Source organism: Narcine bancroftii, chromosome 12, assembly GCF_036971445.1.
Source record: "Narcine bancroftii isolate sNarBan1 chromosome 12, sNarBan1.hap1, whole genome shotgun sequence".
NCBI classification, from domain to species: Eukaryota; Metazoa; Chordata; class Chondrichthyes; order Torpediniformes; family Narcinidae; genus Narcine; species Narcine bancroftii.
In genome coordinates this window covers 16311645-16327655 of record NC_091480.1, presented here as the reverse complement: position 1 = coordinate 16327655, position 16011 = coordinate 16311645, and the positions used below count along the sequence as shown (strand labels likewise).

General features: G+C 40.0%; 1 protein-coding gene across 14 annotated transcripts in view; it reads left to right on the top strand.

Annotated features, from left to right (window-relative positions):
* Positions 1–16011, top strand: part of rhbdl1 (rhomboid, veinlet-like 1 (Drosophila)) — a 238116-nt gene that overhangs the window by 48073 nt on the left and 174032 nt on the right. For 4 of the 14 annotated variants that reach the window (XM_069906194.1, XM_069906195.1, XM_069906196.1 and 1 more), the window contains one exon: positions 340–430. The exons of the other annotated variants lie outside the window; for them this stretch is intronic. In XM_069906194.1, the coding sequence (XP_069762295.1) occupies positions 395–430 (36 nt within the window). In that variant the 5' untranslated portion in view covers positions 340–394. The remainder of the gene's footprint in view (positions 1–339; positions 431–16011) is intronic. 14 annotated transcript variants of the gene reach the window in all.

Genomic DNA, 16011 nt, shown 5'->3' with positions numbered 1-16011 from the left:
GGGGTCATCTAACCATATAACTGTTTCCAGCATGGAAACAGGCCACATCGGCCCTTCAAGTCCGTACCGATGTGCCCTCTTCATCAGAAACATGATGGGAATGCGGATTGTGGAGTGCCATGTGACCTCTCTGCCTGGAACCTAGTTGGAAGTTGCATTACCTGTCAATCAAGGTTGGACTCCATCCACCCATTAATGCACACCTGGCCATTGGCTCCTTTAGTCATTTTGTGATTACCTGGCCAGACACTCCAGGTTACTGTACTATAAAGTCCATCATGTGCAGTTGCTCTTTCTCTTTAGCTCTTCAGTTCTATGATGAACCTTACTCTATTCCAGCTCGTGAACTGTGGAAAAATCTGGAGGAGTATAGTGTGCACTATACGTGGTTAGAATGCATTGGAGATGTGACCATGTTAGACAAGGAATGGTGAGTAGTGTATTGTTGATCTTGTTTGTCATAAATCTGTACACAGTTAGTACAACCCAGTCACACCGGACTTAACACTACCTATATTACCATGTTTGTAAGTCTGTAGATAGTTGCTAGTATCGGTAGTGTTAAGTCCAGTGTGACTGATAATACTGTGTTTTGCGATCTCTTGCGTGTGTTTTTAATAAATTTCCTTCCTGAGTTCAGCCCGTGATTTGTTGCTCTTTGAACCTACCAAACTTCCCCCACAGCATCTTCCCACTACCTGTCCATGATGGCTGCATTGTCAAAAAATAATAGAAAAAGTGCTGGAAGAGCAGTCTGATTGACAGCAACTGTGGAAAGAGCAACCAATTATTATTTGGGTTGAGCAATAGCAATTATAATAATTAGCAGTAAAGTCAGGAGTATTTGTTGGAATATATTCTGTACTTCTTTTGTTCTGATCTTAATTGTCAAATCAAAACCCCTACCTTCGCATAAATGGTGTCTAATTAAGGTGATGATCTGATGGTGTCCTGCATAGTCTGAGCTGCTAGTAAACTCTAATCTGGGATCAGTTTCCTAAATCTCACCTCTATCTTCCTGCAGTTCAAGCTATGCAACTCCCTTCAGTGTCTACACTTGAAAATACTTTTATGAAATTAATGCTGCAACACAGCTTTCTGTCCAGTTGCTGTAATTGATTTCCCCTAATCTGGTGCAGCATCCTTTAATTGATAGATTATGGATGCCTTTCTCTTTCTATGCACCTGGTACCTCAAAATTGTATAATGGTGGTAATTGTTAGTTGTTTGACCAATGGGCCAATTTTGCTTATTTTTGTTAAAGATTTGACTGGTGGTAATTCATACCGGAAAGTTTGGCACATAACCCATAGTTTTTCTTCCATAAACTATAATGGATTTAAAATGATGGTAGGTTCATATCTACATTTTCATGATTTCATTGCAGTGGAAGGATCTCAGATTTAGAAGTTACTTAATTTTCCCACTTGTCATATGTATAAATCATATACAATTACCATTAGAAAACTGGCATCAGCAAGCACTTCCACATCTAGTTCTGTAATGACTTTAACAATTTTCTTTATTTGTTCCTTTGCACCCTGTCTTTTAATTATTCTTACCGATCTTTTGCTATTAAAGGGCCTGATCCTAGTTCAAAAAAGTGTGTACTTCAAAAGTCCAGTAATGAGGGAAATCTGCCTTTTGGATGAGACACTAACCAGAGGCTCCACTGCTTGCTCAGGTGCACAATAAAGACATCACAGCACAATTTCACGTAAGGGGAGAATCAGCCAAGTATTTCTTGGATTATTTTTTGCTCAGTCAGCATCAATGAAATGGCTTGCCTGATTATTAATATGTGCAAAGTCATGTTTTCTACATTATGATCTTGTTGAAAAATATTTCTTAAGATAACATTCCAATCATTAAAAGGGCTTGGAGCAACAAAAGGCTTTGGAAAAGATGCCATAAAAATAGATTTTGTTTTACCCTTTTATCCTTTTCCATAATTCCATTTTAATTGTCATCTTTCCATCTGGTTACTATTTCAGTCATTTACAGCACAAAGGCAGCTTGGGTGTGTGAACCAATTTAACCTTTACTGAAAAAGACTGTGCTACATGGCAAATTTTTTTAAAAATGTACAAATGTACCCCGCTTTACGAATACTCAACTTACAAAAATTCACTTTTCTAAAGAAAGTCGAGTTCTCTTTTACAAAAGAATTTGAATGGGTTTTTACGATTATGAAAGTCATTAAAAGGGGTTGACAACAGACTGGCAAATGCAAACAATGCATTTGGCAGGCTGAATAAAAGTTCACTTTTATTGTTCAGACCATGCTCGCATGGTAAAGACGAGATAGCACTTCTCCTGGTCCAGGGAGCATATTTACATAAATATAAGTTAGAATAAACACATTGAAATATTAAAATGGTCTTTGACTTGGCTTCGCGGATGAAGATTTATGGAGGGGTAATGTCCACGTCAGCTGCAGGCTCGTTTGTGGCTGACAAGTCCGATGCGGGACAGGCAGACACGGTTGCAGCGGTTGCAAGGGAAAATTGGTGGGTTGGGGTTGGGTGTTGGGTTTTTCCTCCTTTGTCTTTTGTCTGGGAGGTGGGCTCTGCGGTCTTTTTCAAAGGAGGTTGCTGCCCGTCGAACTGAGGCGCCAAGATGCACGGTTTGAGGCGATATCAGCCCACTGGCGGTGGTCAATGTGGCAGGCACCAAGAGATTTCTTTAGGCAGTCCTTGTACCTCTTCTTTGGTGCACCTCTGTCACGGTGGCCAGTGGAGAGCTCGCCATATAACAGGATCTTGGGAAGGCGATGGTCCTCCATTCTGGAGACGTGACCTACCCAGCGCAGTTGGATCTTCAGCAGCGTGGATTCGATGCTGTCGGCCTCTGCCATCTCGAGTACTTCGATGTTAGGGATGAAGTCGCTCCAATGAATGTTGAGGATGGAGCGGAGACAACACTGGTGGAAGTGTTCTAGGAGCCATAGGTGATGCCAGTAGAGGATCCATGATTCGGAGCCGAACAGGAGCGTGGGTATGACAACGGCTCTGTATACGCTAATCTTTGTGAGGTTTTTCAGTTGGTTGTTTTTCCAGACTCTCTTATGTAGTCTTCCAAAGGTGCTATTTGCCTTGGCGAGTCTGTTGTCTATCTCGTTGTCGATCCTTGCATCTGATGAAATGGTGCAGCCGAGATAGGTAAACTGGTTGACCGATTTGAGTTTTGTGTGCCCGATGGAGATGTGGGGAGGGGCTGGTAGTCATGGTGGGGAGCTGGCTGATGGAGGACCTCAGTTTCTTCTTCAGCATGATGCTGAAACAAGCCATGAAAGACCTCAACAATGAAGACGCTGTTTACATCCGGTACCACACGGATGGCAGTCTCTTCAATCTGAGGCGCCTGCAAGCTCACACCAAGACACAAGAGCAACTTGTCCGTGATCTACTCTTTTCAGACGATGCCGCTTTAGTTGCCCATTCAGAGCCAGCTCTTCAGTGCTTGAAGCCCTGTTTTGCAGAAACTGCCAAAATGTTTGGCCTGGAAGTCAGCCTGAAGTAAAATAGTAAGACATGTACATAAAAGTCCACGGTACACTATTCACATATGTTCTGTGAATTCAGGAGCCTGATGGCTTAGGGGAAAAAAACTGTTACCCAATCTGGATTTAAGGACCCTAATGTGGAATAAGCTTCTGGCTGAAGTGGTAGATGCGAGTTCAATTTTAATATTTTTTTTTATTTTTTATTATTTTTTATTTTTCACACTGTAAACCACAACAACCAAAATATGTACAAACATTTCTCATTAAATATACACAATGGCATTTTCCTCCTTTTTTTCCCCTTCCCACCCCCCTCCAAAACCAATAAATATTCAACATATACAATACAACAAAACCATAAAACAATGTCTTCACACAAAGGAAAAACAAACCAGAAAAATGTGTCATCTACTTTATATAGTTTTGTCTTCTTATTATTTTAGGGGGTGGCAAGCTCTCTCTGTTATGTTCCATGTATGGTTCCCAAATTTGTTCGAACAATGTGACTTTATTTTTTAAATTATATGTTATTTTTTCCAATGGAATACATTTATTCATTTCCATGGACCATTGCTGTATTCTTAGGCTCTCTTCCATTTTCCAACTTGACATTATACATTTTTTTGCTACTGCTAAGGTATCATAATAAATCTTTTTTGCGCTTTATTCAATTTGAGGCCTAATTCTTTATTTCTTATGTTACTTAAAAGAAAAATCTCTGGATTTTTTGGTATGTTGTTTTTTGTGATTTTATTTATCATCTGATTTAGTTCTTCCCAAAATGTATTCACTTTCTCACATGCCCAAATTGAATGTATTGTTGTTTCCATTTCCTTCTTACAGCGAAAACATCTATCTGATAATGTTGGATCCCATTCTTTTAATTTTTGAGGAGTGATTATATACCCTGTGTAACCAATTATACTGTATCATGCGTAACCTTGTGTTTATTATATTCTTCATAGTTCCAGAACATAACTTTACCCATGTTTCATCTTTTATCTTTATGTTTAAATCCTATTCCCACTTTTGTTTAGGTTTATAGCTTATTTCCTCATTTTCCTTACCTTCCAGGTTAATGTGCATATTTGTTATAAATCTTTTAATTATTGTTTTTGTAATCACATATTCAAAGCTGCTTCCTTCTGGTAATCTCAATCTGTTTCCCAATTTATCCTTTAAATAAGCTTTGTTGATGATATGGAATCACTGTACCGTGAGTTATTCCATATTTGTCCTTCAACTGTTCAAATGTTAATAAATTATTTCCAAAAAAACAATTTTCTATTCTTTTGATTCCTTTTCTCTTCCATCTTCTAAAGGAAAGGTTATCTATTGTAAAAGGGATTAGTGGATTTTGTGTCAATAACAATTTTGGTATTTGGTAATTCATTTTTTTCCTTTCTACATGGATCTTCTTCCATATATTAAGTAAATGATGCAATACTGGTGAGCTTTTATATTGCACCAGCTTTTCATCCCACTTATAAAATGTATGTTCTGGTACCTTCTCCCCTATTTTATCTAGTTCTATCTTAGTCCATTCTGGTTTTTCTCTCGTCTGGTAAAATTCTGATAAGTACCTTAATTGTGCAGCTCTATAATAATTTCTGAAGTTTGGTAACTGCAACCCTGGTTATACCTCTCTGTTAATTTATCTAACGCTACCCTCTTTTTCCCCCCTTTCCACAAGAATTTCCTTATTATTCTCTTTAGTTCAATTTTAATATTTAAGGAAAAGTTGGATAGGTATATGGATGAGAAAGATGTGGAGAAGGTTCCCCAAAGCTACCCACTGTTCCACTCTGTTCCCCTCAGCTCCCCACGGTTCCCCACTGTTCCAATCTAGGTGGGAGAAGGTGTTCAGTGAGGACTGGCCAGTTTCTGTGCTTTAATGGTTATATATTATACCTCATCTGTGTATGCTGAATTCTCATCCTTACTAATAAGGCCCACCACGGTTGTGTTGTCAGCGAACTTGATGTTGTGGTTCGAGCTGTGTTTAGCTGCACAGTCGTGGGTCAGCAGAGTGAACAGCAGTGGACTAAGCACATGCCCTGGGGGGGCTCTGTGCTCATTGTGATGGTCTTGGAAGTGGTGTTCCCGATTCAGACTGCTTGAGGTCTCCCTGACAGGAAGTCAAGAATCCAATTGAGGAGGGAGGTGTTTAGACCCAGCAAGCTTAACTTCCTTGTCATGTACTGAAGTATGATTGTGTTGAATGCCGAACTGAAGTCAATGAACAGCATTCGAACATACGAGTCCTTATTTTCCAGGTAGATGAGGGCTAGATGGAGGTGGTGGCGATGGTATCATCTGTAGAGTGGTTGAATCTGTATGGGAACTGCAGAAGGTTCAGTGATGGGGGCAGCAGGAGTTTGATGTGCCCGACGATGAGCCTCTTGAAGCACTTCATGACCATGGACATATCTGAAACAGGTGATACATTGAGGCTGGTCACAGATGACTTCTTCAGCACGGGGACAAAATGGTGGTGGCTTTGAAGCATGTTGGGACCATGTTGCCTCTCAGGGAGATGTTAAAAATGTTGGTGAGAACATTTGCTTGCTGAGCTAGATATTCCCTGAGCACTCTGCTGGGAATGTTATTCAGTCCAGCACCTTTCCGTGGATTAACCTTGCCTAACTCTCCACATTGTCCACTGCAAGACACAGCACCTGATCATTTGGAGGAGAGGTGATCTTCTTTGCCGCCATGTTGTTTATCACCTCAAAATGCACGTAGAAGACGTTCAGTGCATCTGGAAAGGAGGCATCACCAGCCCAGGCAGATGGTGTAGTCTTGTGTTTGGTGATATTTTGGATGTCCTTCCACATGCATCGCATGTCCTTACTGTCCAGGAAATTATTATAAATGCACTGGGCATTTGCATGTTTTTTTTCTGTGATGGTCATAGAGAGTTTGGCTCTTGTATTAGCTAGGGCTATCTTGTCATCCATTCTAAAGGCAGAGTTATGGTTCCTAAGCATCACCTGCACCTTCTCAGTCATCTATAGCTTTTGATTAGAGCAAGTAATGATGGTCTTGGGCGTGGTGACATCATCAGTACATTTACTAATGCAGCTGGTCACTGTTGCCATAATCCCCTCCAGATTGATGCAGTTGCCGTTGGTTGCTGCTTCCTTGAACATGTGCCAGTCAGTGTGCTCAAAGCAGTCCTGAAGTACATGAATGGCCCCACGAGCCAGGTTTTAACCTGCTTCAGAACTGGTCTGGAGTGTTTGACGAGCAGTCTGTATGCTTGGATCAGCGTTACAGCGATGTAGTCTGAGTAGTCAAGATGAGGGGGTGGGGCTACACCCGATATGCATTGTAAATATTTGTGTACATAAGGCCCAACGTGTTTGCCCCTCTTGTAGCAATGCCCACAAACAAATAGCCTCCAGTAGTAGTGAATGGGTCTTCGCTTTACGCCGTTTTGGCTTATGAAGGGTTTCATTGGAATGCTCTAGTTTCGTAAAGTGGTGTATCCTGTAATTGTAAGCATGCACAGGATAACCTATATGATTCCACTTTCTCTTCAACTTTAAATGAATGGAAAATTATGCCACACCCTTACATATTTATTAATAATTAGAATTACTTGAGTACAAGGAGTGGACATCAAGCAGTGAAAGTCTGTAAACAGTCAGACAGCAGCCTAAAAATCATGATGGAAGTTTGGTTCCTTCTTGGGCAGAAATGGAACTGAACTTTTCTAAGAAATCGTCTATGTCGGCAATTTTAGGTTTCGCTTTACCCATTTCATTTTCTTTATTGATGAGGATAAGATTGAGAATATGGGCTCAATTTTTTTTTTTTTTTTTTTTTTTTTAAATTTTTTATTTTTCACACCATAAATCACAATAGCCATGATATACACTTTTTCTTTTCCACACATTTACAGTGACTTTTTCTCCCTCCCCCCTCCCTCCTCCCAAGCCACCCCCCCATCCCTCCCCCCTCTCATCCATTTTAGTTATACAATCTAGGTTGCATTAATTCAGTTAGACAATGTTGTCATTCAACAAAAATACACCAGAAATTCTACTGAGTCCATTTTTTTCTTCTCTTCTCCTTCCATCAACTTAGGTAATGTTTGTTCCCGGTAGGTTTTCGCTATTGTATTTAATGTAAGGCTCCCATACTTGTTCGAATATTTCAATATTATTTCTTAAACTATATGTTATTTTTTCTAATGGAATACATTTATTCATTTCTATATACCATTGTTGTATTTTCAAATTATCTTCCAATTTCCAGGTTGACATAATACATTTTTTTGCTACAGCTAGGGCTATCTTAACAAATCTTTTTTGTGCATCCTCCAAGTCAATTCCAAATTCTTTATTTTTTATGTTACTTAGGAGAAAGATCTCTGGATTCTTTGGTATATTGTTTTCTGTTATTTTATTTAATATCTGATTGAGATCATCCCAAAATTTTTCTACTCTCTCACATGTCCAGATTGCATGAATTGTTGTTCCCCTTTCTTTTTTACATCGAAAACATCTATCAGATACTGTTGGGTCCCATTTATTTAACTTTTGCGGTGTAATGTATAGTCTGTGTAACCAATTATATTGTATCATACGCAGCCTCGTATTTATTGTATTTCTCATCGTTCCAGAGCATAACTTCTCCCATGTTTCCTTTTTTATCTTTATATTTAAATCTTGTTCCCATTTTTGTTTAGTTTTACCATTTGTTTCCTCATTTTCCTTTTCTTGCAGTTTAATATACAGAATATGGGCTCAATTTAGGAAATTTTTGGGTTATAATAGTTTTTCTCTGGCTAATTCTATTATAGATAACCATTAATTCCCACCTTCAGTATTAGATGAAGGCTTTAAGGAATGGTACAGACTTGGTATTAAAAATTTTAAAGATTTATTTATTCAAAATAAGTTTGCTTCATTTGAACAATTGTCAGTTAAATTTAACCTTTCTAATTTTTTTTTTTTTAGATATTTGCAAGTTAGGAATTTTGTTCAGTTTAAATTGAATGCTTTTCCTCGAATCGCAGATTCAAGTATTCTTGATCTACTTTTTGATTTACAATTTGTGCACAATGGATTGATATCATGTATTTATATTGTTCTATTGGATTTGAGATTAGCCCCAATGGCTAAGATTAAAAATGATTGGGAGCGTGATCTTAATAGAGCTTTTTCTGATGAGGATTGATATTCCATTCTTAGTTTGATCAATTAATCTTCATTTTGTGCTAGACACTGCTTATTACAATTTAAGGTGATACACAGAGCACATGTGTCTAAACTCAAGTTATTCTGTTCCATGCAGATGTTGATCCATTTTGTGAAAAGTGTAAAATTTTTAAAGCCTCACTGATCTGTATATTTTGGAAGTGTCTTCAATTAGGAGGATATTGGCAGAATATTTTTTTATTCTTTGTCAATGATTTTTAAGATTAAATTGGATCCATGTTTGGTTTTTCACGTGAACCACATAAAGTTTTATTGGCACCTCAGAAGGAGGTTTTAGCTTTTAGCATGTTGATAGCCAGATGAGTAGTTTTAATGAAATTGACAGATGAACTTTCACCGACTTGTGCACAGTGGCTTCGTGATGTGATGTCATGTCTAAACTTAGAGAAAATTAGGTATGATATCAAAGATAAAAAGTTACAGTTTGAAAAGGTATGGGGCCCATTAATAGAATACTTTGATAAATGGAAGTTTTAGATGATTTGGGTGCTCTAGACCTGATCCGTCCATCTTCTGGAGGTCGCGACTTGATCCATCTTTGCATTTCTTGTAACCTTGATAGGGGGGGGGGGGTTAGATTAGTTTTTTTTTCTTTTAGATAAATGGATTTATGGAGTTTAATTATGATTATCCTGAATAATATCCAATTTTTTCAGATTTTATTAAAATATGCTATTTGTCATAACAGTATTTAACCGATTTATACGTATAATCATTTTAATAAATGTTGACAAAAAAGGAATGCATTCTTTATTTAGCTATAGAATCCTATTTATTTCCATGTTCCTAGTAAGATAAATTTAGCAATTAACTGCTTTTTGTATCCCAAACTCTTGTGAATAACAGTCACTTGTTTTCAAGAACGGTCTGCCGCATAAAGGCAATTAAGCTAATAGCAGTAATATGCAAGAGACAAGGTTAACCTATTAAGTGAAAAAGACTAAAAATAATATGAATTTCAACAAATGAATCTGTTTGCAAAGCGGATACACTCCATTCAATGTACCTTTCATTGAACTTATTTTTCTGATGAGAAGCAAGTAGTCAGTCTTCTGGCAGTTTGACCCGACAATACCTTGGTAATTCTAATATACATTCTTCCAAAATATTTCACCCTTTCAAAAAGACATTGTATAAAATCAGATGTGCAGCTATTTTGCTCAGAAGTGAAGCCAGCTCTCTGGTATAATTGGAGGGGATGCCTTTTGAAGTCACAGTGTTGGCTCAAAGCTCATGCTAGAACCTTTCTTCAGGACCATCTTTTCAGGAGTGGGCCTCCGAAATGGTCAAAGTGGCAGCTTTTGAACAAACAGTTTGATAAATCAGACATCTGTGCACAAAAATGGGGCAAATATCTAGGGTGTGGTGGTGAGGCATATTAAAGGAACAGCAGTTTTTTTTTCTGTTATTAGAGGTCTATATAGACACATGTTTCATTGATATTTTTTGCTGCCATCTATTTTATGGATAAGTTTATGTTTTGTAACTTATGATTTACCCAACACTGACTCAAGGGTTGGGAAAACATTTTTCAATAACATTTAAATTAAAAAGATAATATTTCATCCTAATTATTCCCAACATAACAGGGAGGGTATGTTCTATGACAATTCATTAATGCACTAATTTCCTTTTTCTCCTTTGACATTAAAAACCATTTGCTCATTGAGTATATACTTAACTCTCAGAACATTCCAATTGATCCCATCCACCACTTATTTTCCAATAAATTGTTGTGTCTTGCATTACCATCAACTCCCCTTAATTCTCCTGCCACTCATTTACTCCAGCACAATTTGTAGTAGATGATTAACCACCAATCTGAAAGTCTTTGAGGTTTGGGATGAAACCAGAGGACCTAGGGAGGAACCCCCTGCAACCGTAAGGAGAACCTGCAAATTCCACACAGACAGTACCAGAATTCAGAGTCACTAAACAGGCATTTCCATCATTTTGCACCGGAACAATATTGGGTTAATGTATGAATATCCAGTACTGAAGGCCAAAGGGCAATTTAGTACATGGATTTGGTCTGATTTGGGCCTATCCCAGGATCTGCTGGCCTGGGTGTTTCTTGTGAAATGCACTAAACCAGCTTCTGCCATTTTCTGTGTCCTTCCTATTATCATTACCACTTTTTTATATGAGGCTGACCCAATGAAGATACAAGTCTTCTATTTGGCCATTTATCTTGTGTAAAAGAATATGTCACCAATAAGAATACAATCAATTCATGGATGTTTGCAAAACTAAGGGCTTTCATGAGCAAAGAATTGTTGGCCCTGAAATTAGTTTTCTCTCATGTTTCTGCTCATGGAAGACCAGTGTAAATGAACATATCCAGCTATTTATATCTTGTGTATATGCATTTGGCAAAGTCCCTCGTGGTATGCTGGTCCAGAGATTCAGTCACATGGTGATCTTGTAAATTGGATCCAAAATTGGTTTGATCATAGAAAGTGGAACATGGTGGTAGAGGGAGGTCTGTGTCGATGGTATTCTGCAAAGATCAGAGTTAGGACCTCTGTTATTTCTAATTTCTATTCATGATAGGGATGAAAATGTGTGTAATCTAATTACTAAGTTTAAAGATGACATGGAAATTCAGTGGAGTTGTGGATAGCTTGGAAGGTTGTCAGAGTATACAATGGGAGAGGGAGTTTAATCTGATCAGGTATAGGGAATACTTTTTGGAAGATCAAGTGCAAGAGGAAAGTATTGAGTAAATGACAAGGCCCTTTAGAAGCATTGATGTACAGAAGCATCTTGGGCTGAAAGTCTTAGCTCCCTGAAAGTGGTTAGGGTGATAAGGAAGGCATACGGCATGCTTGTCTTCACCATGGACGTGGAGGGTAAAAGTTGAGTAGTCGTATAACACTTTGGCAAAGACATATTTGGAGTACTGTGTGCAGTATTGCAGAGAATGCAGAAGAGGTTCACTTATTGAATGACTGGATTGGAGCATGTTAGATATGAGGAAAGATTAGTCAAACTTGTACAGATATTGTTTTCTGGGAGTATTGGAGGCTAAATAAATTTTTTTAAATTTAGACATACAGAATGGTAACAGGCCATTACAGTCTACGAGTCTGTGGAGCCCAATTTGCACCCAATTAACCTACACCCCTGGTATGTTTTGAGTGGTGGGAGGAAACCTGAGCTCCCAGGGAAAACCCACACCAACCGACACAGGGAGAACGTACAAACTCCTTAAAGACAGCATGGGATTCGAACCCCGGTCCCGATCGCTGGAGCTGTTAAGGCCTTGTGCTAACCGCTATGCCAGCTGTGTCGCCCATTGTGTTTAAGGTGAGAGGGGGAATGTTTTAAAGAAATTTCCAAAGCAAGTTTTTTTTATACAGAATGATAAGTGCTTTGGACCAGGGGAGGTGGTAGAAACAGATATGACACCAACATTTTAGAGGCATTTAGACAGATACATGAACCACCTCGGAATAGGGAGTTACAGATCATGTGCCAGTGTATGATTGGAATCATGAATGGTGTAATCATGGTTCCTGCTCTATGTATTTTTTTGGATTCTAACTGTACTTAACAAGACTTGAAGGTCCAAAAATAAAAGTTGCTGCCAACTTTTAACAAAGTCATCTGGAATCTGTTCGATATCTAAAACTGTTATTTGAAATTAAGTAATGGCAAAAAGAATTAGAAAAAAATATTATTTTTGTCACATGGTCTATCTTGTGTTTGATCCTTTGTACAAAAATAAATTCTAGTTGCTTTCATTACCTTCAGTCTTTTTTCTTGAGAGATCTTTCCATTGGAGATGACAAGAATGCAAAACAACACATCCTGGCATGCTTTGTAAATGTCCAGTTTTACTTTCAGTCATAAATATTCATGAAAGTTGGCTGCATAAGTTTATCCTGGGAGCCATAACCTACTGTTTTGAGTCTTCTAACAATTACTTTAAGGCTTAGATTTGTTTTGTAGGAAATTTTTTTTCAATCTGCATTCACAAAAGTGGAACAGTGCTGAAGAATTTGAATGACTTAGAAATTATATTTGGATGTACCTCGTTCATTTTTCTGGTGTTATGACGTTTCATAAAATATATGATTTAAATATGCTTTATAAGATGGAAATGTGCTACACTATTTCCCATGTCATTTCTATCATGTGGGTTCAGGTTCAAGTGATGCCATCATGGGTTCTCTATTTGCATTGTGTGTTTAGACTGCTGGAATGGAGTGCAATGCAGTAGTATCAGACCTTTAGGTTTTATACCCTGTCAACAGGTTGCATCCTTGTTCCACTTCAATTTGGTCTGCTTTCCCCCTCCTCTTCCCCCCCCCCCCCCCCACTCCCTCAGTCTCCTTTCACAGAGCAAAAATTCAATTCTCACCTCTCCTCATCATATCCAATTCACACATTTTCTTGGTCTGTACTCCTCCCCCTGCCAGTCTTCAGTCTGTATTCTGATGCCTTCCTGTTCTTTGCTTATTTCTTGAAGAAGGGCTCAGGATTGAAATGTTGGTAATGTATCGTTACCTTTTATGGATGCTGCAAGACCGGCTGAGTTCCTCCAACGTTTCTGTGTTTTCACTACATTCACAGTGTCTGCAGACTTCCATGTTTCACACCATTTAGTTGATCCACTGCAAAATCTCTTCTAGGGATACCTACCCTGAAGAAATTCTCCTCCTCTCTTCACAGGGGGTTCTATGAGAATCCCCCTCTCTCATTGTTCCCTATCTGCATTCCCTGCTGCTCTCAAACTCTATGTACATGTTCTTACCCAGACTTGCTTCCACAGCTACGCATCCTTCCTGGCTACTTGCCTTCATTGCCATCTGGTGTCATGCAGATTTCAGCTCCAATTCCAGGTCTCTTAAGTTTGGCCTGCACCAGGATCTCAGCTATCTTGCATTGCATTGACTCCTCTTTTCTTTGCTTCTCTTGGTGTATCCTTTGGACTATCTTAGCTCAGGGTACAGATATGAGCGGACCTTTGCTTTCTTTCTTGATGGTCACCTGGTATCTATCAATGATTGGAAGCTGACCTCCATGGAGACCACTGTCTCAGGGAGATCCCATGTGGGTCTCGCCCTTGGCCTCAGTGACCTACAGGATTGAGCCTTGGTCACAATCTCCCACCTTGGCCTCAATGACCTACAGGGCAGTGCCTCTGATATGAGCTTCCACCCTGAACTTGGTGGCCCACAGAACCAAGTGAATCTCCATCCTGGTCCCTGTGATCTAAGGACTGAGCCTCTGACATGAACCTCCACTCAGAACCTGATGGCCCACAGGACCAAACTTTGGAAGAGGGCTCCACCTTGTCCCCTGCAACCTACAGGATAGAGCCTCTGTCACAAACTCCCACCCTAGCCCCAGAGGCCCATGGGGCCCTCCCTCTCCACTCTCCACTTCCCCAACCCTCTCTTCCCCAAACCCTTCCTCCCATACATTTACTGATCCACCCCATTCTCCTCCCCTCCCCAACATCTTCCACCCCATTGACCCTCCACCCAACTCCTGCCTGGTCTTCACCATCCTCTCCTACTATCCCCTTTGGAGAAGGAATGCTCTGTCCTCAATAGTGGTCTCAATGTGGTTCTCCTTTGCATACTCCTCAATGAGTTTCATGCACACTGTGATGCTGAAGTCTTCTTCCGTTGGCTCTATCTCCATGCCCTCTACCACAACCAGAATTCTCTCCACCTCCCCCTCCCCTCTACAGCCCCCTTCTCCCATTTTAAAACCTCTTCCTCCTGGACATCTTATTCCGACCTTTATATTTCCAACTGCTGCTGAGGCATCAACCATGTCGACTTCACTTCTCCTCTCACTTTTTCCAATCTCACCCTCTTGGAATGCTTGGTCCTCCACTCTCTCTGCACTAATTGCAACCTGCAGACAAGGATGGTGCTGCTCTGGTCTGATGCACTGACCTCTATCTGGCCAAAGCCAGATGAAAACTCGAGACATCTCTTCTAACTTACCCCACCAACAGGACCCCACTAAAACTCAGCAAACCACTGTATCTAGCACTGTCTCTGAATTCATCACATCTGGTCATCTCCCTAGCAGAGCCTCCAACCTTATTGTTTCCCAACACTGCACTGCCCATTTATACCTCCTACCCAAGATCCACAAACCTGCCTGGCCCATCATGACTCAATGAATTGGAATCTGCTTACCTTGACTCTCTTTTATCCCCCTATCCGGTGTCCTCCCACCTTCACATGCCCTCCTTTTCCCTTCAACAACCTCAGTTCCTTGAACTCGATAGCCTCAAGTTTACCATGGACATCCAATCCCTATACACCTCCACCTCCCCCCTCCCAACTATTGAAGGCTTCAATGCTTTTTGTTTCTTTCTGGACAATAGACTCAACATGCCCCCCTATACCACTACCTTCCTCCAGCTGGCAGAACTTGTTATCACCCTCAATAGTTTTTCTTTTGACTCATTGCACTTTCTCCAGGTCAAAGGGGTAGCTATGGGTACCCTCATAAGCCCCAGCTATTCCTGCTTTTTTGTTGGCTATGAGGAACAATCCATGCTACAACCCTACAGGCAAGGCCCTTCAACTCTTCCTCTGTGACATTGATGACTATTTTGATGCTGCCTCATTGACTTCATCCACATTGGTCTCAACTTCAATACCGACCTCAAATTCACTTGGTCCATCTTTAGCAACACTCTCCCTTTCCTCGATCTCTCTGTCTCCATCTCAACAGACATCTTCTACAAACTCACCAACTCCCACAGTTACCGTGACTATACTTCTTCCCACCCTGTCGCCTGTAATGATTCCATTCCCTTCTTTCAATTCCTTCATCTCCATCACAGGATGGTCCCAGGACAAGGTCTTCCATTCCTGGTTATCAGAGATGTCCTCCTTCAATGTAGCTTTCTCTCTACCACCATCAACTCACCTCTCCTCTTATCCAATTAATACCTTTTGTTGGTCTGGACTCCTCCCTAGGCCAGTATTCAGTCTTTATTCTTGTCTTCTTATTCATTGAAGAAGGGTTCAGGCCCAAAATGTCGGTAAGATATCTTTACCTTCTATGGATGCTGTGAGGCTGACTGAGCTCCTCCAATATTTCTGTGTGTTTTACTCTTTTTTTCTTTGGCTTGGCTTCGCGGACGAAGATTTATGGAGGGGGTAAAAAGTCCACGTCAGCTGCAGGCTCGTTTGTGGCTGACAAGTCCGATGCGGGACAGGCAGACACGATTGCAGCGGTTGCAAGGGAAAATTTGTTGGTTGGGGTTGGGTGTTGGGTTTTTCCTCCTTTGCCTTTTGT